Source organism: Branchiostoma floridae, chromosome 11 (assembly GCF_000003815.2).
Source record: "Branchiostoma floridae strain S238N-H82 chromosome 11, Bfl_VNyyK, whole genome shotgun sequence".
Classification (NCBI taxonomy): Eukaryota; Metazoa; Chordata; class Leptocardii; order Amphioxiformes; family Branchiostomatidae; genus Branchiostoma; species Branchiostoma floridae.
In genome coordinates this window covers 19,394,204-19,421,710 of record NC_049989.1, presented here as the reverse complement: position 1 = coordinate 19,421,710, position 27,507 = coordinate 19,394,204, and the positions used below count along the sequence as shown (strand labels likewise).

General features: G+C 40.9%; 2 protein-coding genes across 2 annotated transcripts in view; both read left to right on the top strand.

Moving 5' to 3' along the window:
• Positions 1–15,489, top strand: part of LOC118425847 (huntingtin-interacting protein 1-like) — a gene marked incomplete in the record, with an annotated part of 27,015 nt that extends 11,526 nt beyond the window's left edge. Inside the window, 18 exon segments of the mRNA XM_035834960.1 lie at positions 39–131; positions 1,239–1,344; positions 1,889–1,906; positions 1,909–1,976; positions 2,515–2,631; positions 3,098–3,155; positions 3,344–3,433; positions 3,876–3,962; positions 4,397–4,504; positions 4,971–5,113; positions 5,591–5,757; positions 7,116–7,209; positions 8,845–8,945; positions 9,345–9,450; positions 9,887–10,010; positions 10,736–10,908; positions 12,018–12,062; positions 12,844–15,489. Coding sequence (XP_035690853.1) covers positions 39–131; positions 1,239–1,344; positions 1,889–1,906; positions 1,909–1,976; positions 2,515–2,631; positions 3,098–3,155; positions 3,344–3,433; positions 3,876–3,962; positions 4,397–4,504; positions 4,971–5,113; positions 5,591–5,757; positions 7,116–7,209; positions 8,845–8,945; positions 9,345–9,450; positions 9,887–10,010; positions 10,736–10,908; positions 12,018–12,062; positions 12,844–12,858 — 1,713 coding nt within the window.
• Positions 15,490–16,962: 1,473 nt separating this feature from the next.
• On the top strand, positions 16,963–23,017 carry LOC118426718 (alkylglycerol monooxygenase-like). The gene is made up of 12 exons (XM_035836260.1): positions 16,963–17,120; positions 17,846–17,976; positions 18,488–18,639; positions 19,029–19,135; positions 19,410–19,505; positions 19,791–19,857; positions 20,020–20,085; positions 20,489–20,568; positions 21,008–21,142; positions 21,523–21,639; positions 22,036–22,118; positions 22,514–23,017. The coding sequence occupies exons 1-12, from the start codon at positions 16,971–16,973 to the stop codon at positions 22,716–22,718; spliced, it is 1,389 nt and encodes a 462-aa protein (XP_035692153.1). The 5' UTR covers positions 16,963–16,970; the 3' UTR covers positions 22,719–23,017.
• Positions 23,018–27,507: the final 4,490 nt, after the last annotated feature.

The window sequence follows — 27,507 nt, the reverse complement described above, 5'->3', positions numbered from 1 at the left end:
GTATCATGATTGTTTTGTTCATTTCATCTTTCCTCCAGGACCAGAGAATTATCAGCTCCATGAACATGAGAATACGTGACCTTGAGTTCCAACTGCAGCAGAACATGGGCACTGTGAGGGAGATCAGGGAGGTAGGTCACAGGTCAAAGGACATGGGCCAAAGGTCAAGGTTGTAGGTCAGATGATAGAGGAACTGGGAGCTGATGTAAACTGAAAGGCTATATAGCATTCTTCTTTGCAGTGTCACCCTGCAGTTTACATCTTCTGTGTTGTGGCTTTGCTGCAATGGACTAACTTCCACTTTCACAGCTCTTAGTGTTAATTCTATTCACCCACCAATGTTCTTGATAGGGGTGTTTTTCTGATTCTTTCAGTGTTTTAAAATTTAATCTACTGAATCGGATATACCATAAATTCCTGGACCTGTATAACCATAATTAGTTCCACCCCTATGCTTAATCAGTTCCACCCCTATCCTTGATTAGCATTCCCCAATCTTTGTGTGAATGTTTGCTGGTTTTGGACCAGTCCATTGAGTAGCTAGGGGTGTAATGTTGCTTTTGCCCTTTTTCACATGTCTGTGGCCCAGGAGTGCCCAGATAAGGTACTCACTTGTTCCTTGTATGGTTGTCAATGGCAACAACTTGACCAATCAGATGCTTCTGATTGGAATATATTAAACATTTGAAACATGTCCAATTGAATAGCATTAGCCTAAGGGTAATCCTAAATTTTGTTTTTCTTTGTCAGAAAGAAATTTTGCTTGCCAAGCATTGGCTGTCAGCAAGCAATAACAAGTGCATGTAGACATTTTGTGTCAAAATCTCAATCTAAAAAACCTTTGGTGACACCTTGGGGCGGAGACATTTTTATAGTGTTTTATAGCCGGCGTGGCAATGTGTGAGGTTGCCTTTCAGTGTTGTTTTGTAGTTAGTAATTTTCCTGAAAATTCTGAAAATTTAATCGAATTGCCCTCTAGAATTGCCTGCAGCTCGGCAACTTAGTTCCGTTTTGGAGCTCTAAATAATTTTTTTTTTTTTCATAGACTTGTTATTATCTAAAACTTTGCACATCACACTTTATTCTGGTTCATTTGCATACAGAAAGGATAGAAGTTACGGTACTACAATGACCAAGTAGATATGTACAGTGACAACTGACAAGTTGGTTTTTGAAAGTACTATTACAACAATCCAGTTATATAAACTTCATAATGGATTGTGTCTTCTGTTTCCCAGGACAACAAGCTGCTAGTCGCCCAGCTGGAGAGAGGGGGCGCTGGTGCACAGATGCAGCAGAGGCAGAAATCAGACGAACTGGAAAAACAGCTGAAGGAGTCAGAAAGTAAGTCGAGTAGGATGTTCCAGATTCTTAATATTCATGTGAGGAATCTCCTTGCATGCAGAAGTGGTGTATATAGCTGCTGTTTGGATGTACTGACACAGTGACAGTTCGTAGCACATGTGCTAGTTGGTTCCATTTGGATGTTGTTCTATATGTAAAAGATTTCTTAAGACTGTTTGTCTTTGGTTTCTCAGTTCTTCTGTGTTGCATGTCTCGTATAGTACCTGTGCTGGTTAGATACCAGATGTAGTTTACATTACAGTACAATAATGATGGTTTCCTTGAGAGGAGTATTTTGTGGAAAGTACATGTTACCAATAATCAGCACTTGCAGTAAAAACCTAGCCGTAATTATTGTGAAATTACCATAGCAGTCAGCACCAATATACCAGCATTAGAGCTGCACTACACTCCATGTACTTACGGACTATTAGGACTTGACTATGTTAAACTTTGACTGATGTCTTTCAAGGTGTTGGAAAATGATATTTAACATAAATCTTTATTTCTATATTAAAAGATAAACTTTATTTCTCTCTTCTAGAACGTGCCAACAAAAGTGAAGAAAAGTTACCAAAATGAAGGACGTGTACACCAAACTGCGGGAAGAACACATTGTCCTCCTTCGAAAGGTAAGAAATTTAAAAAAAAGCCTTGAGTGCACGCATTGTATGCATTAAGCAACAGTCACAGGATAAAATTCGGACATGGTCAGGCGTTTCAGACATCATCTTTTGACGAAATACGGAAAACAGACCAAGTATCTTTAGCCTTGTTCATTCATGTATATCATTGACAGAAAAATGGCCTCAATGTGGTTTTACCTCACAGAAAAGCCTTTTTTCACCCATAATTAGCCCCAGAGTTAAGGATATAGGAGCCTGTTGTCCATCAATTCTGCCCAGCTCTCCTCCTAGGGTGTGACTGATTACCAGGAATTACAAGAGGAACACACATTAAGAATCACAGTCTCAAAGAGTCTAACTGGTGATAAGGAAATCAGATGTATACCCTCTAAAACAAACATTAGGAGCTCTCTGACTGGGGAAAAAGGCATGATATACACAGGTGATATCTCCTCTTCTGCATGCTACATGCTTCACCTGCATTTCCCCTGTGATTTGACTATTAAACTAAGCTTTGGATTTTTTCCTCCCTGTCCTGTTTCAGAGTGCGGAGGTAGAGAGGCAGCTCACCCACACCTACAAGTCCAAGGATGAGACGGAAGCAGCCAAGAAAACAGCTGAGGAGTTTGCACAGAGGTTACAGTCTTCTATGGATGAAAAGGTATCATGATGTTTTAAGCAATTAAAAGTATCTGTGGCAACTTTTCCTTTACAGATAGATTGGGACTAGTCTTGCATGGTTCACGACGGTGGTGTGAGGGAGGCAATCCACATCCTCAGACAAAGCAGTACCCTAAAACAGTGACAGGGGGCCTTACTCTCTCAGGCCAGTCTAATAAAATTATAAGTTAAAATTTATAACTGTGTCCTGTCAATGTAATAATATCATCAGTCACGTGACAAGAGAACTCCAAGACGAGGTCTACCGGGTCAAAAAGGAGAGAGTGTATCTTGAAAGATCTCACTTGCAGTTAGCAAGTATTTGCTGTGTGTATTATCGTTAAAATATTTATCAAAAGTACCCTATATGCATTGCATGCTCCCCTTTCTTTTTTATGGAGGAACTGCAGTCTATAATTTATTTTTCTGGCTCTGGCCTGATCTGCCTTTATTTTTGTTTATTATAGAAATCAGAAGAGGAAGCGAAGACCAGACAACTGCTGACTGAACAACTAAGCCTTCTGGGTAAGCAGACTGTGATCCTGGGATTTAGTGTATCTTACATGTCTGCTAATTCTGGGCAGATGTACATTGTGTATGTTCTTGAGTGAGCAGTGAAAACCACATCACTTACTCACTTACTCACTCCACATGCAAGATGACTTTTTTATCTGTTAGGCTATTTTGACAAGTCATTTCTATGTGCCCCCCAGTGAGCGCAGTAGAAGAGGGCGAGCACATGGTCCGTGGAGCGCTGGACAAGTTTGATGATCCTCTACACGCACAGTCTACGTCTACAGCAGGTATCTATTTAGCATCTGTATATAATATGTAGCTGGGATAACTGACCTTCGGTGTGAATTGGCACCAGTTCTTTATCAGAGTTCTCAGTATAACTGCCCCTTACTAGCTTGACACACTAGCCTCTGTAACTGTATAACTGGTACGACTTCCCTTCAGCATCACACACCAGCTACATCTGTATTCTCAGTAACGGCCCTTCAGCATACCACACCAGCCCTTCAGTGTAACATACCAGCTTCTGCATGACTGTATAGCTTGTATAACTACCCTTTGAAAGTTTGATGTAACACACCAGCTTCTCTATCTCTATCTGACAGTCACTGTTAGTATAACTCGTGTACCAGCTCCAGTCTGTATCAGTTCTGTATAGTCGGTAATTCTAGTGTCTCCTAAGGTTGTTCTGGAGTCCATGTCATGACCAGTGGTGTGTTTGTACTACAGAATACCTGATCAGCCGAGCCCAGAGCTTGCTGGGATCTCTGGACAGTCTGGGCAGGAACTACAACAGCTTCACACAGAACAAGAAAGGTAGACATTGGGCACTAGGTTCTTCCCTTGAACAAAATGTGTGATTCGTTTTTCAAGATGTCCCATGTAGAACGACCCGTAAATGTTGCAAAATGCCCTGCAAACTTCAGCAGGTCATCCCTCTAAATTGGACAGGTTGAAAACAGGAAAACAGGACAGGTTGAAAATTCTGGGAGATGCCAGGTTCTTTTATAGGTGTATGCAACATTCAGCTTATTCTATATGGGAAGAAATTTTTTGGGGTCCTGCACTGTACATGTATATGTGTGGACAGCTACATGGCATGTTTGATGGCATGACCTTAACTAAATATTGTATGATTGTGTGTTTTACGTGCTTTATGAAGTAAGAAGCTACTTATTAGTCATTGATATAAAGTACATTTCATACTTGGCAAGTGTTTGGAACATAAGACATGTCTGCCTCTGTCACAGTGACCCCTGACCTGGTGAGAACTGTGACTCAGTTCAGCCACCTAGCAGCTGACACCATACTGCAGGGCAAGGCTGCATCCCACATGGCACCCCTGGAGCAAGGGGAAGGTAATTCTCACTCCTCCCACTGTGAAAACCACCTTTTTTTACCTCTATGAGAAATAGAAGTACAATTGTTTTTGTGTTTCCAGACATTTGTGGTCAGCATAACTTAATAAGCTCTGGATGGATTATGATGCTTTGACTGATATTTGGTTTATGGGTAGGTCACTAGGCGTTGGCAAGAAGAAGGTCAAGCTCAATTTTTGGCCCATGATCTGTGACTTTGGTACTGCATTTAGAACTACCGATTTTTTATTCTTTATCTGTGGCATGTCACAGTCTTGACTCTTGACTTTTTGATGACAGAAATCTATCCAGGTGTTCATTCAAGACAGTTTTGAGAAGGCTTTGATAACACTTTTTTCTTCATGCGGGGATCAGATATTTGGGTACTTGGTGTGAAATCAGAATTGTGAAAGTTAGTGACTCACATTCAGTGAATAGAGAAAATGCTTTTCTTTTCGGTCCCCAGACCTTGCTGAGAGGTGTAAGGGTACAGGCGAGAAGAGCCTGGTGCTGCTCGGGTCGCTACGGCAACAGGGGTCAGCTGAGGTCACCAGTCAACAAGTTGAAGATGTCAAGGCTTCCATTCAAGATATGATTACATGTGCTCAGGTATGTAGGTGTCACCATAAGTGGTGCACTGTTATTAATCTTGTCATCAATACATGTGCTCTGAAATGTACGTGTCACCAGGAGTAGTGCACAGTTAATGATCTTGTCATCAATACTTAAAGTTGTGCCCTGGTAAAATTTGGATATCATATGTCAAGTGCTTATAGTAGTGCACGGTAACCAGTTTTGTCATATGATTCAATTATAGATATGCTTCAGGTTTGTGCCCTTCACCAGTATGTGTCTTTCATCTTAATTTGACACTGAACACAACAGTTACCCAATCATCATGCTGTGTCTTGAAAAATAATGGTTTAGCGTCTTCTTTTTGCGTCTCTGTTTAAGATGAAATGAGTATGATTTCTCAGGAACTGATCCCAAAGATTGCTGACATTAAGAGTGAGCTGAGCGACATGTCTAACATGCTGTGTCTTGAAAAATAATGGTTTAACATCTTTTTGGTATCCGTTTTCTCAGGAACTGATCCCTAAGATTGCAGACATTAAGAGTGAGCTGGGAGACCTGGTGGAGACGGAGATGTCTGAGACGACGGAAGCCGTGGACAAGGCTGCAGCTAAGATTGAGGAGATGCTGAACAAGTCTCGGCAGGGCAGCTCAGGGGTGCGACTGGAGGTTAACGAGAAGTAAGTCCTTAATGCATGAAGACTAAATTTTATGTAACACTAATCCTAGAAGAATTGGGACAGATTTTTGTGATTTCACCCATTTACTGTTACTTCCTGGACATAACATTTAACTTAGAACCAAAAGCTGGGTTGGACAAGTCCACTGGCCCTATTGTCCAGGGCAAGTGCATGACCTACCCCACTTGCCCAATCTGTTGATGAGTCGTGACATGGGTGAGGATTGATGCATTTATTCCTTTTCTCTACATGTTGTACTCTTTTTTTTCTTTTCTATTCTTACATCTCTTTTTAGTCCTCAATTGTCTTTTCAAACACCCTAACCATTACGCAATTTTACAGTTAAAATGCTAGCCACAGTGTGGAACAAACTCTAGATCTGTAGTGCAAACATTTGCTTTTCTTGTGCCTTAAAATTTCCTTATCAAATGTGTCTTTTGTTTACTTGAAGAAGTATCTGTTGACTTTACTATTAGTTTCCTGTATAGTTGTCCATAACCTTTTTAAATTTTTTTTCTGTCCTGTTTCCTTCTGTTCTGTTGCCTAGCAACCATCCCTCTCCCCACCAGGTTTTAGTAAAGGTCACCTCCACCCAGTGAGTAGTGATGACCTTGGCTGTTTGTGGCATGTACCAAGAGCATTGTGCGCATGCGCGAGATTCTGACTGATCAAAGAGTTAATATCAATAAATAACATGTGAAGATGCTGGTGTCACCTTTCTAAGGATGAACTGAACTGAACTGAAATAATGAGAGAGTCGAATCTCTTAAACTGTGTTATCTTGTAGTTTAGAGACATTAACCTAATTGGCATGCAGGCCGTTAGCTACGGTTTGTGTCAGGGCGTCCTGAGAACACCCTACACTAAAAATTACATTTTGTAGCACGATGCCCAGTGTATGCCTTTTTCCTTCAAGTTGGACCAGGTGATTTAATAGTACATTTACAGGGAAATGCTGATATGACAATGATTATATGCGATGATGCTATTTTTCACTATCGTGGACCATGTTTGTCTTTGACTCTGTGTTGTTTTTGCTCTGCTACATGTTGGCTTTACTGTCTGTCTAATCAGTGGAAAATTTTGTGTATGACTTAGATGACTACAGAACATCTTGTTCTGCCTAACTGTTTGTTGAGATGTTTTTGTATTGGTGAAGACTTGTCTTTGTGTTAAATGGTTTTAACTAATATGCCCACCACTGTGGCATGACAAAGAACCTGCTGACCGCAGACAGACAAATGATTTAATGACACAAAACAAACATACTGGCATCATTCCAAAGAGTTACATCTAACAGCAATAACCATGTGTCGCTGAGGTGTTTTTTGTAACACCACTCTTGTTGTGACTTGCAGAATCCTGGACTCCTGTACAGAGCTGATGAAAGCCATCAAGCAGCTGATCATTAAGTCTAAGGATCTGCAGAACGACATCGTGGCTCAGGGCAGGGTGAGTGGACAAGTCATACTTCTAAATAGTAGTAAGATACATGGACATACACACACATACATACTTGCATACATAGTCATGCTCTGTTCGAGTTGTAGCATTATTTATTTATTTATTTGTTTTCACACACACAAATCCACGTGAGCAGGAGGCCACAGACCTCCTGAATTAAGTGCGATTTGTTACAAAGTAGATAATAGTAGTAGATATTCAGATGGTTTATGGTGAAAGTTCTGATGTTCCTTTGCAACAAGGTGCTCAGTATTAGGTTGTTGTAGGTGTTACAGTGCCCTAGTGGGAGTCATACATGTAGGTCAGCAAGTTTCCTTGTTATTTCTGTAGCAGGGTATGCTTTTACAGGGAGGGGTTGTTAGCCCTATTGAAGGTAATAACAATATTTAATATTTTATGCACTTCTGCAACAATATTTGAATATACAATGTAGCGTCCTTAAGTAATAAATTGTGTTGATACAACCGTATTCTAAAAAGAGTACATTTGAATCAAAATAACATATTTCATTAAAGTTGATGTGTGCAAGTTGGAGAGCTAGGGAAGGGGTTTGGGGGATTCATACTTATGAGCCGAGGAAACTTGAAGCAACTAACCGGAGCTGTTTACATCTTTCATAAACCTACACTCATCAGACAAGGCTGTGGGCCAGCCTGGGACTGGAGGTACATGTACATGTACTACATGTGCACAGTACAGTAGGCACATGAGATAACACAACATTGGCTGAGCACAGTTGTACACATTGACTGTGCACTGTGGTGTCCACACATGTAGATGTAGTAAGGCTAACAATAAGTAACATGATGTGTTTTCAGTGGCTGGAGATGCATGTATTTACTAAATGCATGCATGATGTACACAGTATCGTATTTTGTAAAACACGGAATGGCTCTACTAAATGCTTGCCTCACACACCTGCAGTGCTTCTGTTGTCCAACAGGGGGCATGTGTGCACTACAGCACAATTGCTACAGAAGATCCACTTACTACAGAAAGTCTTGTCATCATGAATTGCACTGAAGTCACAAATATATTATTTATTTAAAATGTGTAGTTCTGTTCCCATTACCTCATATTGAAAGTGACATATATAATTGCTACGCGTATTTTGGTTCCGTCTGAGAAGACAGCATAGTAAATGTCAGCCCTGGAGTTTTACATGTAACCTACATTTGTACTATCCATGTATGTAGGTTACAACTGCAGTTTTACTTGTAACCTTGCCTACCATCTCTACATGGTACACGAGGCACAGTTTGCAATCATCACATGTAACCTGCATCAAATTTTGTACCATCCCTAGGCTTCAGAATACAGCTACAGTTTTACTTGTAACCTACCATTCCTACAGACTACAGTGTACTGCAACAGTTTACATGTAACCTTACCTGCCTCTACATGGTACACCTACAGTTTACAATCATGTAACCTACATTTGTATCATCTCTACAAATTACAGCAGCTACAGTTTTACTTGTAACACACCCTTTCTACAGGTTACAGCTACAGTAACTTGCAACCTACCTTTCCTATGTTTACAGCAACTACATGTACAACTTTACTACCCCTACAGCTACAGCCCAGGAGTTAAACATGTAAGTTAACTTACCATCCCTACAGGGTACAGCTACAGCCCAGGAGTTTTACAACAGAAACCCTCGCTGGACAGAGGGACTCGTCTCCGCAGCCAAGACTGTCGGCTGGGGTGCAACTGTGCTCACGTAAATATCAAACTATTCACACAAGGCTTTTAGCTAGAATTAGAATGTCGAAGGACTTGATTTGGTCCTGCAGAACACCAAGAAAATGCAACTCCTTCAAGTTTTGCAGAATACATTTTTAGCAAGGTTTTCATTTAGTCATTACTGAGCAAGGATTGCCTTCAGTATACATTGTGAAATTTGTCGTGATTTCATCAAAAACACTTACTGTACAGAAATAGAAGAAATTGAAATGGTATAATTGGAATGCTCAATAAGACATGTATAATGAAAGTGTCCATAGTATGCATTTAGATTAAGCTATTAATTTATCTATTAATTAAAACCTCGACTTGTGTACCATTACAATCCCTGTACCATGGGTTAACTCCCTGTTCCATTGTTGCCATGCTTCCACAGGGATGCAGCAGATAAGGTGATCCAGGGGACAGGGAAGTTTGAGGAGCTGGTCGTCTGCTCTCACGAGATAGCCGCCAGCTCCGCACAACTGGTGGCAGCATCCAAGGTATGGCTGTGTCCACAGGACAGGGCCTTATCACATCCTGTATCCATAGTACACAGTGGGCCTTGTCATATTCTGTGTCCATATCAGAGGGCCTTGTTATATCCTGTGTCCATAGTACAGGTCCTTGAGAAATCTTGTTTGAGAGAGTTTTTATATCCTAGCTGGGAATCGATATGCAAAAGAGATCTAGTTTGAGAACAGGTATATCCTAACTAATATGCAAAAAGGCTTAGAAGACAAATTTAAGTAGGCCAAAGGAAGCAACGGTTAGACAAGTAAAGCAAGATCTCTCCAGTGTCACTGACAAAAAAATACTGGATGCCATCTGAAACGTCTGTTTCCAAAATCACATCCAGTTGCTTGAGTAACTACTTTGGAGCGTATCTTATTACCTGGGTGTCTAACCTACATCGTCCTGTTTTGACCCCATTCTCAGGTCAAGGCTGAGAAGAACAGTGCAACACTGAAGGAGCTGCGGGCGGCCTCCAAGGGCGTGGCCAACGCCACGGCGAACGTCGTGGCAACCACCAAGTCTGGACAGGCTCAGATCGAGGAGAGTGGTATGGATGATAATGTAGTACTTATCATTAACATTAACTGTAAATGCATTTTTTTAAGTGATATTTTTTACTGAAAAATAATCGTAGGATTTCCTGGCTGCAAATGAAATGCCTAATGATATGTGATTTTAGTTTAAGGTCAGTGAATACTTTTGTTTGGGCCAATAGAGTTTTGATGGGCAAGTGAATTTTTTAAGACTTGCCCAACCCTGACTGCAGGAGAAAAGATAATGATTTCTGTGAAAAGTGAACTTTTGTGACTTTTTTTTTTTTTACCTTGCGCCCTATGGATCTCTGTTTATCTAATTAATGGGTCAACCGACAGAGGTGTTTTCAAAACCTTTACAGTGATTTTTTGTGTGAAATAAATATGATGTTGTAGACACTTACAACACGACTGTGTATTATTCCTCCAGACACCATGGACTTCTCAGCGATGTCTCTCACCACCATCAAGCACCTTCATCTTGTTACCATGTTTTTAACGTGTCCTTTTTACAGTGTTTTTTTGTGCAAAATAAAGATGATGTTGTAGACACTTATAACATGACTGTGCGTTCTTCCTCCAGACACCATGGACTTCTCAGCGATGTCGCTCACCAACATCAAGCGACTGGAAATGGACTCCCAGGCCACATGCTTGTCTGTAACACTTGCACTCCATTCTATTTCATGCTTTCTGTGAGCATTATTATATTAACATGACTGTGCGTTCTTCCTGTCAGACACCATGGACTTCTCAGCGATGTCTCTCACCACCATCAAGCGGCTGGAGATGGACTCCCAGGTGCACGTGCTGGAGCTGGAGAGCTCTCTCACCAAGGAGAGACAGAAACTGTCGGACCTGCGCAAGAAACACTACCAGCTGGCTGGGGTGAGCGAGGGATGGGAGGAAGAGGTGAGTCTAAGAGAAAAAGTTAGAGGATTTACCCTTTACTTAAGGGCTGGGGCATCTTCAGGATCTGGTTAGCTTAAAGGGGAGGAAAACTTGCTATGCTAAATGTGGCCTCTAAAGTCTTTGCTGAGGATTAAATTTTTGGAATTTTCTGATGAATCAATGAGAGGAAATCAATGTGGTAGTGAGTGTCTCCAAGCTACATGTATGGTCAATCCTGGGAAGGTTTACAGGAAAAGTCAGCTCAAAAAGCGATCTTGGCTGATTGGGACATGCTGCTTCCTTCAGTCAGTCTGTGTAGTAGCTGGAACTGTAAGCATGGCTTGAGTTTTAAAGGGACTGGGAGAGCCCTGGACTATGATGGGCTTAAAAGTAAACCAAGTGACATCTTGAATTTCGGGGTATATATAACATAGCATTATACATGTAGTAAGGCTTTACACTTACAGGTTTAAGTTTGATTATGTATGAATTGTCTCTACTCTATTCTGCAAGTCTCCTATTGTTCTGCTACTGCTTGCCTTTTGCACTGTTAAGCTCAGCTTAGGATGCTTGAATGTACATTTTTCTATGCCTTAGCTAGCTAGCATGATAAAGCTTCTACTAGTTCTAGCGTATTCTGTATTCATATTGTTGTGATCTTGCCAGATGCTGTACCTCAACAACTGTTTTGCACTACATGCTCTAAGCCCTCAAACGCCTCCAACATTTTGTGACTGAAATGACCAAATGGGTCCAAGCAGACCCCCTTATATAATTATGTTTTGTTAAACAAATATTCTTTTTTGCAATTTTCAGTGTACATATATTGTTTTATCAATGAAATAGGACTTTGACATGAGTCAATAATTCCTCTATCATCATAATGAATGAAAAAAGATCAGAAGGACCATGTTTTCAACTAAAAGTATGAAACTCAGATGAATTTAATTTATCTTTTGGATTCAAAATGTTAAAATGGCACAGTTAAAGACAAACTGTATAGAGTCCAGACAGACCCAAGGTGTTTGAGGGTTAACTTGTTGTTTGCTGATATCACACTTCTGCTGTTGTTGCCTGTACAATGACAGTTGCCTTCTCCTCTTGTCTCTGTGTGTTGAAAACTCAACCAGGACATTCTGAATTGTGATGTTGTCAAGAGACAGGAGTCACGTCAGGTACTCGTAAGCCTTCTTCTTGTTTGTCAATCAGACCTTTATGCCATACTCTATTCACCATGCCATATCCTGCTTCTTCTGTGCTGTATCCTATCATTGCTGTTTCCACAATTTGCTGTTTCCTTTTATTTCTCATACCATATCCAACTCTTCCCTGTTATATATTCCCTATAGTGTCCAGTGCTAGATGTATAATGTATATTATTGTGCAACATACATTGTCACTAACATTCAAGTATAACCCATAATGATGGTATCTAATGTAGGTATATTCTGGGTTTTATCTCATAAGTAGGCCCTGATAATTGTACATTCTCAGATATATTGCCTCTCTAACTCCCTGTTCGAATCAACAGGGCTCACTGTAAGGATGTTTGTGGATTGGAGATTAAAAGAGTGTCCCTGGTTGTGTTGCAGGTGGTTGAAAATGGCCAAGGAGTTACAATTTATGAGAGAATGTACAATCCCACACTCAACAGGACAGGGGTCTACATGTTTTTTGTACATATCAAATGTTCCGGCATTTGGCATGTAGCCCTCCCACTCTTTTAATGAAAATCATATCCAGTTGAGCAACCTTAAGCAACTGTTGTTGTAACATTTTTGTGGGATCTTGTTGTATGTGCTATGATAAATGTTATTCCTGCTATGTTTTAAAGAATTCTAATTCCCTGAGGAATACCTGCAAAAATGATTAAGTTGACCTAAGTTGTATGTTAACCCACTGGCAGGTACAACTTGCATGTCAATTCTGATTGGTGGTATTTTCTTCTATCTTCAGGAGGATGCTGACTAGAGGCACCACTAGATGTTGTTGCTCTGCCGCTCAGCCTGCCGACCAGTGATCTACCCTCCTTAAAACAGTACCTACAGTAGTTCCAGTCAAGTCTGCTCTCTACGTTTCTTCCGCCTGTACTGACTTATACCCAGAAAACTCTACCTGGCATCTGAGCAACCATGGCTGATCTGTACAAATTGCTGGATCACAGTTGAATAGTAATCTCCTCCAGAAAAAAATTGGACTTACCCAAACTTTGTCTGATCAACTCCAGTCATTGTCAAGGTACGAGCATTGTCCACTGCTTCAATTCTGTGATGTCACGTTAGGCAAGTAGAACATGTGACTCGGTGAGCAGTGGATCATAAGTTGCAGGAAGTCTATGGCACCCTCGTCTTCAGAATGACTTCTACCAATGCATTCGGATGGACTGTCATGGGAACCTCTATATGCGCTGAACCATTTGGGCAAATCCCATCTGATTCAACAGAGTGGCATCTACTGTACCAATCTCCAAACAGACCCATCAGTAGATCTTCCTATGGTGATCTGTGCCCAGGCTGATCAGTGTTAAACCTTTGGTTTCTCTGTGATCTATTTGCTACCAACTTCCACACAGATGGTTAGTGGTACCAACTTCAGGCATTGACCAATGATGAACTACATGTAGCCTGACTGAACGACACTTACACCAGCCCTTCCAATGGTCAGGCCCTACACGCTTCATGGCCAACATCTCTTTAGGGGAATAGGGAACATCCTCATACTGTTGATTTATGTGCTGACTAGGAGGTGGCTGACTAGGGGTGGGTACTGGTACAGTGTACTGGTAGAAAAACTTTTTTTCCCAGGACTGGTCAAAAAAAAAAAAAACTTGAGAAAAATCAGTGGACCGGATGTTGGACCACTTCAAAAATTATTAGCCATCAAAGTTACTTCTTATGCAAGTGAGGCAATAAAAAGGCCACAGTGACAATTACAAAAAACTTCAAAAAGTACCAGGCGGATTTACCTGAGCAAGTAATTTCATAGAGCAAGCAAGTCTGAGCACAGCTGTGTAAAACTGGAATTCTCTTCTTGTAGCTATGTGTACAGTGAACAAACTATTATAGATTCAGCTACATGTGTACAATGTCCAAAATAATGGTGTTACTACCAGAAACTTGAGAACAGTTGAGCTACTGGTGAAAAATAAGTACACAATGTATATGGCAGCATAGACGTGGTGGTATCTAGGATTATCCAAAATATTAAACATGGGGCCAAGTTAAAGCAGGGGTGCGAGGTGTTGTAGATAGAACTGCTTGATGGGAAGTTAGCTGGGATCCCGTCGTCATTGTGGTTTCAACGTCCATCCGCTACCGTCCAGCACCCATGTACAAAAGCTGTGCATTGAGCTGAAGACTAAACTGTGAATTAAGTTGAAGATTTTACATTATTTCTGTACACAAAGAAAAACTTACTAATATCAACAAGCGTTTGGTCTATCCTCTTACCCTTCTCAAGTAGAAATGACCCAAAGCCTACCGGTATGTCACATGATCTGAATAGAAGTGTGATGTCAGCAATTGGTCAAAAGTGCCGGGATTAAAGTTATCGGTCATGGGCCAGAGGACTGACGGAAACTTTGTTGATAGAAAATTTTCTTTGAGTACGGATAAGTTTGAAATCTTCGCTATGTTGATATCCATCACAGATGAAGTTTCATGCAAAAATTGTGAGTGTAGAAGAAATAGGGATAAGGAGCAAGCAGTCAAGCAACAGTACTCATAAATAATGTCCTGCTACAGTATACAGAATACAGTATACAGAATCTAGGAAATCAGGAAACTTTGGTCTTTAGGTGAGTGCAACAGGTCGTGCGTTGTACATGGACAATTTCGGGTAGGTCATCAACTATGAATTATGTGTGCAGTTGTCGACATCTCTCTCTATATATAAACATGTACTACTGTTACTGTAGTGTGTCTAGAGGTTGTTTGACGTGACCACTACAGGGCAATTGTGAGATATGATATAATACTACTATTAGGTGAGTTATAGTTAGTCATGGTAATACATAGATTCGGAAGGAAATATACATAATTATGTAGGGTCAGGGAATGTCAGCAATGATTGTATAGCAATGACTTACTGTTAAGAGAGTGCTAATTAGGCTAGGTTGGCTTCTGATATATTCATGTATGTATACAATACATATGTTACATGCAGGGTGGTGCTTCCATTTTTCTTTCTCTTCAAGCAATGGACAAAAAGGTGAATAATTTACAGAGATGTCGCCCACTTTGCCCCAATCATGTTTTACCAAATATCTTATTCGCTTTTTTTTGTCCTGGAAAATTCCAGTGTCAATCCTGTATATGTAGTTGTTATGCCTTGTGTATGATCTGCGCTTGTTTTCATAGCCTAGTGAAAAGAATGTCTTTTTTATTCCTTCACTTCAGTATTTCCAAACTTATTTATTTTGTGATTGGTTGGCGTATATATTCTTCTTACCTGTAGTTAGACTTTTCTATGACTGTTATTTTTTAGAACATCATACTTTCAGTGTTTCATGTATTTTCTGGACATGAAAGACCATTTTGATTGTAGTTGTATTACAAACAACAACACCGCAAAACATGCCTGTGTGTGTGAATAAGAAACAAAGTGTCTGGTATCATTATTTCTCTTTGTCCAGCTCACAATGTTGACTTAGGCCACACTGTCTTGATTTTATAAATGACATCCGTGCGCACATTGATTATTGTCTGTTCTAAAAAGAACTGGCCACATGTGACCCAGTAGCATCCCTGGTCAATCAGAACGTTGTATTTGCCAGAGGATCTGCTTTCCAGGGTTCAGGGGCACATGGTCAGGGCATTGGGCCACAGTGTCCTTGTTAGCCTCTTTGAACAAGAATGGCAAAGAATATACTTGATATTTAATCCTGTGGTTTAACAGCCCTTTTCTGCTAGATTTTTTTCGCCCTCGCACATTTGTCTTTTGGTGTCCACTGGATATCATCCATAAAATGTCCGCGAGGCCTTACATACATGTAGATTAAGAAGATTGTGATTGCGATCAACCAAGTTTTTCATTCAACCAGCGTTTCGGTAACCGAGCTAACTTAAGGTAATCTCCAAGCAGATCCTACGGTAGCATAAGACAGTATCAAAAGCTGCCAGAGGAGTGAAGCTGGCTTAGGAGTGAGTTTCGCTACCGGGGATCTGCCTCCAGTCGGTTAGAACAAAGGCTATTAACATCCAATTGTTTCCCATTCAAACTGTGCTTGCAGTGTAGGTGCTAATTGCCCTCCTTCCTGTTTGGTGTTATTAACTGTTAACTTCCAACTGAGACATGTGCTGGTCACTGATTTTGTCTCAGTGTAATTTGCTCGTAAAATAATTAGCACATGGCCACAGGGTGGGGCAGCAACACCATTGTTGAATAGAAATGCTCCTCCCTGTTTCAGTGGAGGCAGATCCCCGGTAGCGAAACTCACTCCTAAGCCAGCTTCACTCCTCTGGCAGCTTTTGATACTGTCTTATGCTACCGTAGGATCTGCTTGGAGATTAAACTGAAGGTAATTGAGTCCAACACAAAACAATGACAGCGGTGAATTTCTAACCTGGAATCCAGTCTCGGTAGGTTTAACCCGCTCCCGAAGGTCTACTAGTACGCTGACATTCGGGAGTGGACGAAAGCTAAGAAGGCTGGATTCCAGGCTTGTGAATTCCATACAGTTTGAGAGCCCTCATTGTGAAATAAAGTTGTCAGGAAGGTTGAACAATTGACTAAACACAAAAAATACGATATACCGAGCAATTGATTCTTCATTTTCTGTTCTTTAACATATTTATTTATTTGTTTAAACATCTTGTTTGACAATGCCTTTGCGACTATGGTATATTTTTGCTCATGTTGCAGCTGCTTTGCATGATTTGATTTACAGTATGGTTGTAAACGGATTAAAATTGATGCTTGCGTGATTGCCATTCATATGATCGACTCCGTATGACCAAAGTAAAGTAAACACCAGCGGCGCAGTGCACCAAATACGTAGTGCCCTAGATTTTCGCTTCACTCTATAGAGTCTATAAAGAATAAACATGTAGGTCAGTTACAGAAGCCAAAGGTCACAGGACAAAATGGCGGACGTCGAGCTAAAAGTCCAGGAGGTTGTCACCGGAAGGGACGGACCGTCGGTCCTGACGGGACTTCGGTGGCTGTTCTACCTCGTCACTCCCGAGGAGACGTCGTTTCGGACCCTGGACGAAGTTCCACGATACATAGGACAGGTGCTTGTACCAAAACGTTGTCTTTTTTTTTCGTCGCTAAACACCATAACTCCGTGAGTTCATGTTGCGTAAGACCCGCGTAACAATGGGGTGTTTGGCCCACAATCTTAAGTTTTTATTGTCAGCTTGTTTTGAAAATGTTTGATTTAATTCTGGTTCTCGCGAGCAAACACACATACACCCGTATTTTGACCTTATTACATACGTCAGGCTTTACCGTAGCCACACAAGACACAGAATGACAAATATTATAGCAGCATATATACGAACAACGACTTGTAGATTCCGGTCACATAGATAATTGCTATGTTGTGCCCTTAAAGATGCGCTTTACACGATTTTTGTCCCCAACCCAAGTGTGAAAATTCTAGAACCTGACTAGGGTTGAGCAGGTAAAAGTGAGTGGAAAGTGGAGGGTTGGGCTGACCGCCTTCCAATGCTGTGCCCTGGACGCAGTACGGGAGAACACCACTGCCCTACGGTCTGAATAACGTTTAATATCGTTGCCTCCGGTCCCTTGCCAGTATGTGGTACTTAAATGAAATCAATTACTAACTTGAGTGCACAGCCAAAATGCCCTTGTCTGCCTATTAAAAAGCAAAATGTTTTAAAGAATTGAGAAGAGTAGAGTGGTTGCCCAGGTAGCCCCTTTTCCAATAGATTGCCATGTTTCTTGCAACTTCGTATTCTCCAGTCTGAATACTTTTTTTCTTTAACTTTTCAAGGTTACCCCGATCTTTTTCGGCATGGTCTTTCTGGAGATGTTGGTGGCTTTTCTGAAGAATAGACAAACGAACACCCGTCTGAATGACTCCATCAGCTCCATATCAGCGGGAATGATCATGACAATGGGAGAGTAAGTAACTTAAAAGCAACTACCAAACAGGACTGTCTGCAGATGGACTGCACCGTTGCATTCTATATCAGTAGTGCAGGTGGTCCATGGAAAAAGTGGAGGGAAAAGAAAGTGTCATATGATCCCAAGAGTCAAACCTTCAAACCATAAAAACTTAATAAAATGCTAAGCAACACCATATTTGCATAATCAATTAACTACAATTACACAAGCCACACGAGAAACTCAAAGTATTAGCTCGTCCACCATTCAGAGTCTTCATGTGCAGCGTTAGAAAAATGAATGGTGCGTAATGTTTGTCAAAGGCCCTTGAGATAAAAACAAAACACGTCTGCACACAAGTCGTGGGAACATTTTTAAAGCCATTTAATCGCAAGGATAATAATGTGTGAGGGTTCTGGACCTCAGGTCTAAAATTGTTACCGACAATTTATGTCGCTGCGCATGCGTAACTGGAACGATGAACAAGTTTATTACACGGATATCGGATGTCTTCTGACCCTTGTTACAGCTTATTCTACATGGGTGCTTATATGATGGCCTACGTCTGGGTCTACGAGAACTACCGGCTAGTGGATCTACCCTGGGACTCCCCGGTCACCTGGTGGACTGCCTTCATACTGGCGGAGTTTTCCTTCTACTGGCTGCATAGAATGTCACATGGTATGTTAAGACGCCTGGGGGGCGGAAACTGTCTTTGATATAATTGTAACTGTTCAAATTTTTACAGTGGTTTATGTTCCCAATTTTTGGCGTCGGCCCCTTTAGGCTTAGTTCACATTTCCAAACCGGGGCCCGGCCATGCAGATTTTGGGAGGGAAAAGAATTATATAAAAGACATCAAAATACACAAAATGTCAACACAAGTTTCATGGGCGTACATTGGGTATACATTTTAATTTTTCGTTTCTTTAAACATCCCGGCCGGGCCCCGGTTTGGAAATGTGACCTAAGCCTTTAGTACGACTTCACCGCGAACGTTTGTTCTGTCCTCTGCCCTTCTCCCACCCTCCCTGCATGTTCTATGGATCACCCATCGTACAACCATGCAGAAGTGAACATCTTATGGGCAGCACACCAGGTCCACCACAGCTCAGAAGATTACAACCTGACAACGGCACTCAGACAGTCGACCACTCAAAAAGTCGGCACCTTCTTTGTAAGGATCTTATCAAATTACTTTCAAACTTTAACGTTTTGAAAATATGTAGATATTTGAACCACCAAAATTTGCAACCATCCAACTCCGGTCTTTTTAATCATGCCATGACAGGTCATTGTTTTATGTTTTGGTAGAAATGAATTGCTATTTTTTTTTTATTCATTGATTGATGATATCAATGTTAACCAATAACATTAAACTGATCTGTCGGTCCCCTGAGATCTCCTTGAGCATGTTTGACTGTATGTGTATTTTTCTTTTTTAATTTCAGTTTGCCCATCTTCCTTTGGCTCTTCTAATTCCGCCAGCAGCGTTCTCTGTTCACAGGCAGTTAAACCTGTTATATCAGTTCTGGATTCACACTGAGGTAAGCACCATTCCATTCAATGGATGGGTTCGTGGGTTATAGTCCTTTCCGCAACATGCACAAGGCGGCGCCCAACTCCGTCTCAATATCCCGTTTTACGCACTACAGCAGGTGACTAGTTCACTAGTAGTGGTGTTTATTTAGCTGTCATATCCTTTCCCAAATACTGAGTGCCACAATCCATTTTCTTGTGTATTGTTTTTGATGAATTACTTTGCAATGCTCACTTGCTGTGATTATGATTATAAAATCTATCCATTTCCATCCCCAATGTACATCGTACAGTTGGTGACGTCACTTGGGCCCTTGGAATATGTACTGAATACACCCAGCCACCACAGAGTACACCACGGTCAGTTGTCATTGGAGTGTATACAATTCAGCAAAATTCAACATTTCCTGACACGACATTTCCATAACTTTATTTGTCCCCTTAGAGGGCTTCTCGGGCAGGTTTGAATGTTACAGTAAACTGTCTTGAATTTTGTAATTGTTGCCTTATCCCATTTTACAGGAAGGAACCCGTACTGCATAGACAAGAACTATGGTGGCGTTCTGATCGTCTTTGACAGGTTGTTCGGTCAGTGTCTTTCTTTATACGCTACGGCCACACTAAACCGGTACCCGTATGGAGTGCTGCTCTGGTCGATCTCTGAAGCCACAGATCTGTCCCTGCGGACTGTCTAATACCGGGGATATCTTTTGGTGTTTTCACGATTAGGTTATGGCGTCAATTTGTCGTCGAGTCCTGGGTTGCTTTCAACTTTGAGTTTTAAAAAATCCGGGGCCACGCTGTGCCCCCAATATCCCGGTAGCCACATGATGTCCCACAGGGCCATGGAAGGGCTACCCCCTAAACTGATATAATCATGTTGCTTTATCATGACTGCGAAAGCACCTTCTTTGTTCTGCTTAATTGTTGAAATAATGAACATTATATATTCATACATGATAACATGATGCAAATATACACTGATACGTAGGTACATTCGCCAAAGAGGAAGAGAAGGTCGTGTATGGCCTGACACACCCACTCAACACGTGGGACCCAATATGGGTACAGGTAAGAATTCACTTATAATGCTGCATGTACATGTAAGTAGACACTGACTTCTCATGGATTGAAAAAAAAAACGCTATGGGGGCAGAAATGTCTGGAGGGAAAGAATGGCCCTGGTCCGGGCAAGCCGCCCGTTATGATGATGATGATGAATGCAAAGCAGACGTCCTATATTATATTTGATGAGAGTCACACACGGAGCACGGGATGTTCATATCCTCCAGCCGGTAATGGCCTCACAGTTGAACTCCTATTTGCAATGAGTTGGTAACTGGAAGACCAATATTCCAAATCCTAACTAGGGTATCTTAGTTGGGACTGTAGTGTCCTTTGAAAGGGACGTTAAGTGTGGGTAACGTACAGTCAAAGGGCTAGTAACCCCTCTCTATAAAAAATATAGTCCACAAAAAAAAATCAACAATGGCTTGTCTCCCATCTCCAGCTGTGTCACTATGTCCACATCTGGAAGACATTCTGGGCGACTCCAGGCTGGACCAACAAACTGTCTGTGCTGTGGAAGGGACCGGGCTGGGCGCTGGGGAAACCTCGGCTGGGGTGTATTGAAGACATTCCTAAGGTATGGATAACAAAGTTCTTTATTGATTACCAATTGTCTATGTATAGTCAACATTCAGGACATGTGTGAATGGTGCTATTCCGCACTGCCCTTAGTCTTCACTTACCAGTATCTGTATCTGTATAATCCGTATGACTTAGTAACACACCAACTTCGGTGTCTGTATCTGTATCCGTATCTGTATCAGTATAGCCGGAATAACCACCTTTTGTTTAACCACAGGCAATCGGCACGGCAGCAGCTGGTCATATTACACCAAACGATAGTCACACCTAACCTTTAGGTATCATTTGATATGGACGTAACACAATTTAATGATAACGCTTTATAAACCTTCACTCATAAGATAGACGCATAATGCTATTTTGACATGACCCCAGGTGAAGTATCATGAGCCGAAGTACGACAGTAAGGTGTCCTGGCTGTGGTCCACCTACGTGGCTGTCCATTTTGTTCTGGCCCTGGTTCTGCATCAGGAACTATTCTCTGTTGTTAAGGTAGGTTTGAATAGATTCTTACAAATATGAGTTAACTATCTCATAATGTTACTTCTGATTGAAGATAACCGTTTATTAACCGCAAATCCGCTCTGTTCATCACTCATAATTGTCATTATTTGATATTGTTTTTAATTTCATTGTACAGATAGGTCACTTTTGTTGATTATTAGTTTTCTTATTTATGTAGCCTTCAGTTTATGCACTAGCTGCATGTTCCTGTTCCATGTTGTTTTACCCTTTTGTTATTTAGTCTTATGTTTTTGTATGTGTCACTACTTTAACATTATTTGTTCGAGGAGAAGACCCAGATAAGCAATGGCTGTTTTTTGTCTCATCCTTGTAAAATAAATGTGAATTTAAAAAAAATGCGTTTTCGTCCCTCATGTGTCTCAGACCCTGACGACGGCTGCCATGGTGGGGAGGGTTCTGTTTGTGATGTGGACTCTGGTGTGTGTTGCTGCTATCATGGACAGGAAGTAAGTATAACATGCATCCATGTGTTCATGAACATTGTTATCAGGTTGGCAAGACACTGAATAACAAAATTATTTGAAGACACATTTAACCAATTGTTATAATCAAATAACGTTTCGGAGATCGCCAGTCGCCTTCCTCACTGGTTCAAATGTCATTCCTAGTGTGAAAGGTTCAATACCCACAGTCCTGGGGCAATTACTGACGTCGCATTGAGGTCACCTTAGCGCTGAATGGCAGCCGCTGCAGACCCTTAACTTACGACGTAGTGACTGCCAAGAGAGATTGGTCAACCCATCCAATTATAGCAACAATACAACCCCACAGACAAATACAGGAAAACACAACCTTCTTGGCGCAGGTAATAAACGCGTTTGTTGTTCTGTTTTTCTCATAGGCCCAGCGCACCGATCGTTGACTTCACGCGCTGTCTGGCGTTCGTCCTGGTTGATGTGACGGCCAGACTGTCGGGGTCGCCCGTGGTCCTGCTACCCTCCCCGCTGCTGAACGCCTTGTCAGCCTGGTACTTGATGTCGGCTGTGATCTGGGGCATCAAGTTTCTCAAATCTGTCTTTACGACTAAAACTCTTAAATCAGGTTGACATTGAATAAACTGTTTTATTTCCATATCACGGTCCTGCAAAAAAAGGATCGGTATGCAGAGATTGTTCTTGATTTATATTTATTTCTAAGCAGTTTTTATTCAACAAAATTAATATAGACATCAAGACACTTGCATTTTCAGCACAATATTTTACATGCTTGTGTATAATTTGGTAAAGTGTCAACATGAGATGGGCCTAGGTTTGGTGTGTCTATTTATGTGACTTTTTGTTGGTCTAGAAATGAGGAGAAGTCGTTTGAAAACGATTCTCTCTCTCTCTCTCTCTCTCTCTCTCTCTCTCACACACACACACACACACACACTCTCACACACACATATATATATATATATATATATATGTGTGTGTGTGTGTGTGTGTGTGTGTGTGTAGTCGCACCCCCCCCCCCCTTCACACACACACACACACCAATGGCTAATGCCTAATCATGAATTCCATGTCAATATTTGCTTATCCTCAAAACTCGGACCGGGAGTTGCTTTTAGGACTAAAGGGCAGTATCAATGCAATTGTAAGATAATAATGATAATGGTGATAATTATAACAATTATTATAATAATAATGATAATGATGATAACAATAGTAATAGTAATGATAATAATAGTAACAGTAATGATGATAATAATGATAATAAGTATTTTTCTCAGACATTGTCTTTTAAATATTGTCCATTGAGATAGAGAGATTGGCATTCATATTCATATAAGGTACTGTCTAGTAAGACATATGTAAAAAGGGTACGTGCTTTACGACGATCTAGTTCCTACAGTACCACATAAGCTTCATATTGAGGACTACTTGTGTGTACTTCATTGGCTAATTTACATTCTATACAATCATCCTTGTCGTTCAATTTGCTACTGAACCAGACTTCAGATTCATACAATAATATCGGCAGGATAAACGTGTCAAACAGTTTACAACGTAGAGATACAGAAGATCTAGTTCCTCCTAGTGTACTTTTAATACTAGATAATGCTCTTAGGGCCTTCTTTTGTAGATTCTTTACGGCAGTGCTAAATGTAAATCATGCTTTAGAAATAATTCCTAGGTAACAGTAAGTTGGAACTATGTCGTTTTATGGTATGATGAGCAATATAATGGGAAATAAGTGACCCCTTTTGTTGAATGTACTATAATCTTTGTTTTCCCTAGGTCAAACGTTAATTTCTTTTTTGGCATTATTGGCAAATAGCATTAATTGCTTGTAAAGTATTTCTATATGTGTTTCTACGTGTCTTCTACGTGCCATCTTTTTTGCAAGTTTATTTCCTACGTAACATCATCTAGATATCCAGGGGCTATATTAAGCTCATTGCTGGATGTAATTCCAAATTTCACGTACATGTTGCTGGTGAGTTTTACTGCGGCTGGTCGGATAGCTGCTGCATTGTGCTCAGGAGAGTTACACCTGCCACCTATGGACCTCCTAGAACAAAGGAGCAGAAGTAACATGTGTGAGAAGTGAAATTGTGTATTTTGACATGGTTTTTGTCAACATGAGCAACGATGCTTAGTTAGATTTGATGCATACTAAAGCGGTGCCATTTTAACTAGATGAAGGGTTTCTGGAAAAAGTTACCTGGAGCAGTCTGGCATATGAAGAGATATGCCTTGTAGCACGGTGTGTCGTTCCATGTGTCTTCCTGTGGGCCTGGGCGTGCGTCGAAATGAACGCAGTCTTCAATACCGTCATAGTTATCAGGTTGCTCCGGACCCCAGGAGTTGTACGTCCCTAGTGCAGAACCATCCACCCACTCAAACCTTCCCTCTTCGCGCCAATCGTGCAGGCCGAACAAGAAGGCCCGATTGTCGCTCAAGGAATTGTACAAGGAGATCAGGAAGGCGTTGGTGTCAGCGTCTCGGGGTATGGCGAGGGTGCCGCCGTCGTCATGACAGGTCTCGGCCGCTCCGCTGAAGGTCTTCTCTGTGTTGAAGGCCTTGTAGCAGAGTCTACGCCACTTTGTGTAACCGCCGGGACAAGGTGCTGGAATCACAATTTGTAACAACATCAAGCTAATGTGATATAGAAAAGCAGTAATTGCAAATCTTTACCTATTCTGCATTAGAATACCTTATTTCCAGTTAAGTTGTATAGTTCTGTTATGCCCAGAGTTCCAGATTCTGGCATTAGAATAACTGGAACGTTTTAGATTTGTTAAAGTAAGACGTCTTTCTCCTACACACATTCCACGTGTGTGTCACTTTACGTAACAAACATAAAGTCTTACCAATCTCGCGAAGACGCTGCTCCAGGGCGTTGGTTCGGTTTCGCTCCTTGTTCAGGTCGCTCTTCAATGCGTCAACAGTGATGGACAGTTGGCGGATGTAATCTTGGTCACGCTTTAAGTCTTTCACGGTGGTGGAAATGTTGTCTTGGTCGCGCTTCAATGCGTCAATGGTGGTGGACAGTTGGTGCATATCGTATTGATCGTGTTTCAAGGAGTTAAAATCGGTGGACAGTTGAGATATTTCCTATATGTGTACATGAGAATAAAAAAAATAAAAAGGAGCCTTTCAAAAAGACAACAAAATCAGCGTCAAAAAGATTGAAAACAGGCTTAATGGTGTATTTGTGCTTACCTCTTTATTGATGAACGTCAGAGGGGCGAGTCCCACAGCGACAAGGCTAAGCAGGACGGCAATGCCGGTGGCCATGCAGCTGCGGTGGGAGCGGATGAAGCCACAGAGAGTAAGGCGACTGCTTTTTCCATCCGGATGAGCGTAGTCTGTTAGAAAATAGGACCTTTCAAGATACGAATGCTTCTTTGAAAAGCTGGCCACACGATCATTAGATATTGGAGGAGTTGAAATGGTGGCAAAACATAGTTTGTATATTAAGTGCTGCTTGCTGGCCGCTCTAGTAAACTTGCATCATTTCTTGGCTTTTTGTACGCATATTTAGTTATTTGCATGTATGAGACGTCAATGTTTAGCTAGGAGTTCTACCTAGTAGTAGGAATACGACTTCTAACGCTATATTAGGCCATATGGAGAAATAACATTCAAATGTGGCGTTATGACCTGTGCCTTGTGGCGAAATGACATGTGCTTTGTTGGGAAACGATTTGTCTTGTGGCGAAATAACTGTGGCGAACTGACATTGTTGCGAAACGACCTGCTCCATTAGCAGCTGCACCTTATCTGCAATACACCAGTCAGAATTGTCGGCTGTCGATTGTACATAAATCCTAGTTGTGTACAAAGATCGGCGATAAAAAATTGGAAAGGAGATCTAGATTTTATTGAACACTTAGAAATACTAAACGACATTGCTAAGGGTCAAATTTGACCTTTGAGGTCTTGGCACTAAAGGATATATTTCTTGAATGAAAGCAATCTATTATAACATATAACATTATAACATATATAGTGAACTTTTAACTTTTCGGCCCGTTTGTTGAAGTTTAATATTTTTGACGGCATCCGTATTGCTTTAATATGCAGTTTTAATTTGTTCGTTAAGTCGAGGTACTACTCGTATCATAGTCTGCTGTACAATATTGATGGTTGTGAAAAATATAACCACCGACAAGTATCTAATTAGAAGCCTTTTCTCCAATAGGACAGCTATGTCCCGTGAAACACTTATCTTTGGGACGCCTTCTGTTCGTGATCGCATAATAACACGACTAATAAAAGCAGGCAAAACCCGACAAACACAAGGCAATGGTAGTACTGCAAACCTGCATGGTTACAAGTTTTACCTGCTGTGGAGGCGTACAAAGGGTTGGGTGTGTTCGCAGCAGCGTCTGCAACTGATTGCCATTCAGTCTGTGACTGCTGCATGGGGGTGGTGCCTGGTGGAAATAATCAAAATTATCAGCTTTCTTATGCTACCGTAAGTAGGATCTGCTTGGAGATTAGCGAAGCCGATGTATTACACTGAATGATGGTTAAACCGGCTATATAGATACACAAACAGAAAAAAACTGATCCACGGACATGTGCAGCAATAGAAAGTTGATATTAAAAAAAACATATTTACTTCTTTCACCAGTTTGCTGCTGCTGCTGCATGGTGTCACTTGTCAGGTTTCCTGGCGGACGGGAAAAAAGCACAAACCTGTAACTGCCGAGGCTTGAAGCACAATGTATGGTTTATCTGTATTGCCCTGAGAAATTTATAGAAACCAAGGATTTTCTGAGAAACCAAAGATTAAAGAAAATCCTTTTGCGCGGACAACAAACTTACCTTGAGAAATTTATAGAAACCAAGGATTTTCTAAGAAACCAAAGATTAAAGAAAATTATTTTGCGTGGACAACAAACTTACCTTGAGAAATTTATAGAACCCAAGGATTTTCTGAGAAACAAAGATTAAAGAAAATCCTTATGTGTGAACAACAAACTTACCTTGAGAAATTTATAGAAACCAAGGATTTTCGAATAAACCAAAAATTAAAGAAAATCCTTTTGTGTGGACAACAAACATCGCACGTTTTTCTGGCGAGACTAATATCAATCAAATACTAATACAGACACAACCACTCTCTTTGGTTTTTACATATCAAAAGAGCCGTATCAAAAACAGCTTGAAAAATATTTTACGATTTCATAATGTCTTTATCGTTTCTTATGGATTAAAAGACTGGTGTCGAAAGCAAAGCAAATAAAAGGAATCTAGTTTTATAATGATCTAAAACTACCCGGTTATTGCACTTACATAGAAATAGGGTGTGTTTCGGCGCACCCTAGAAAGACAAGGAGAAAAACAAAGTTTATTCTTTCTTCTTCGTCTAATGTTTCTCACGTAAACGTTTGGCACC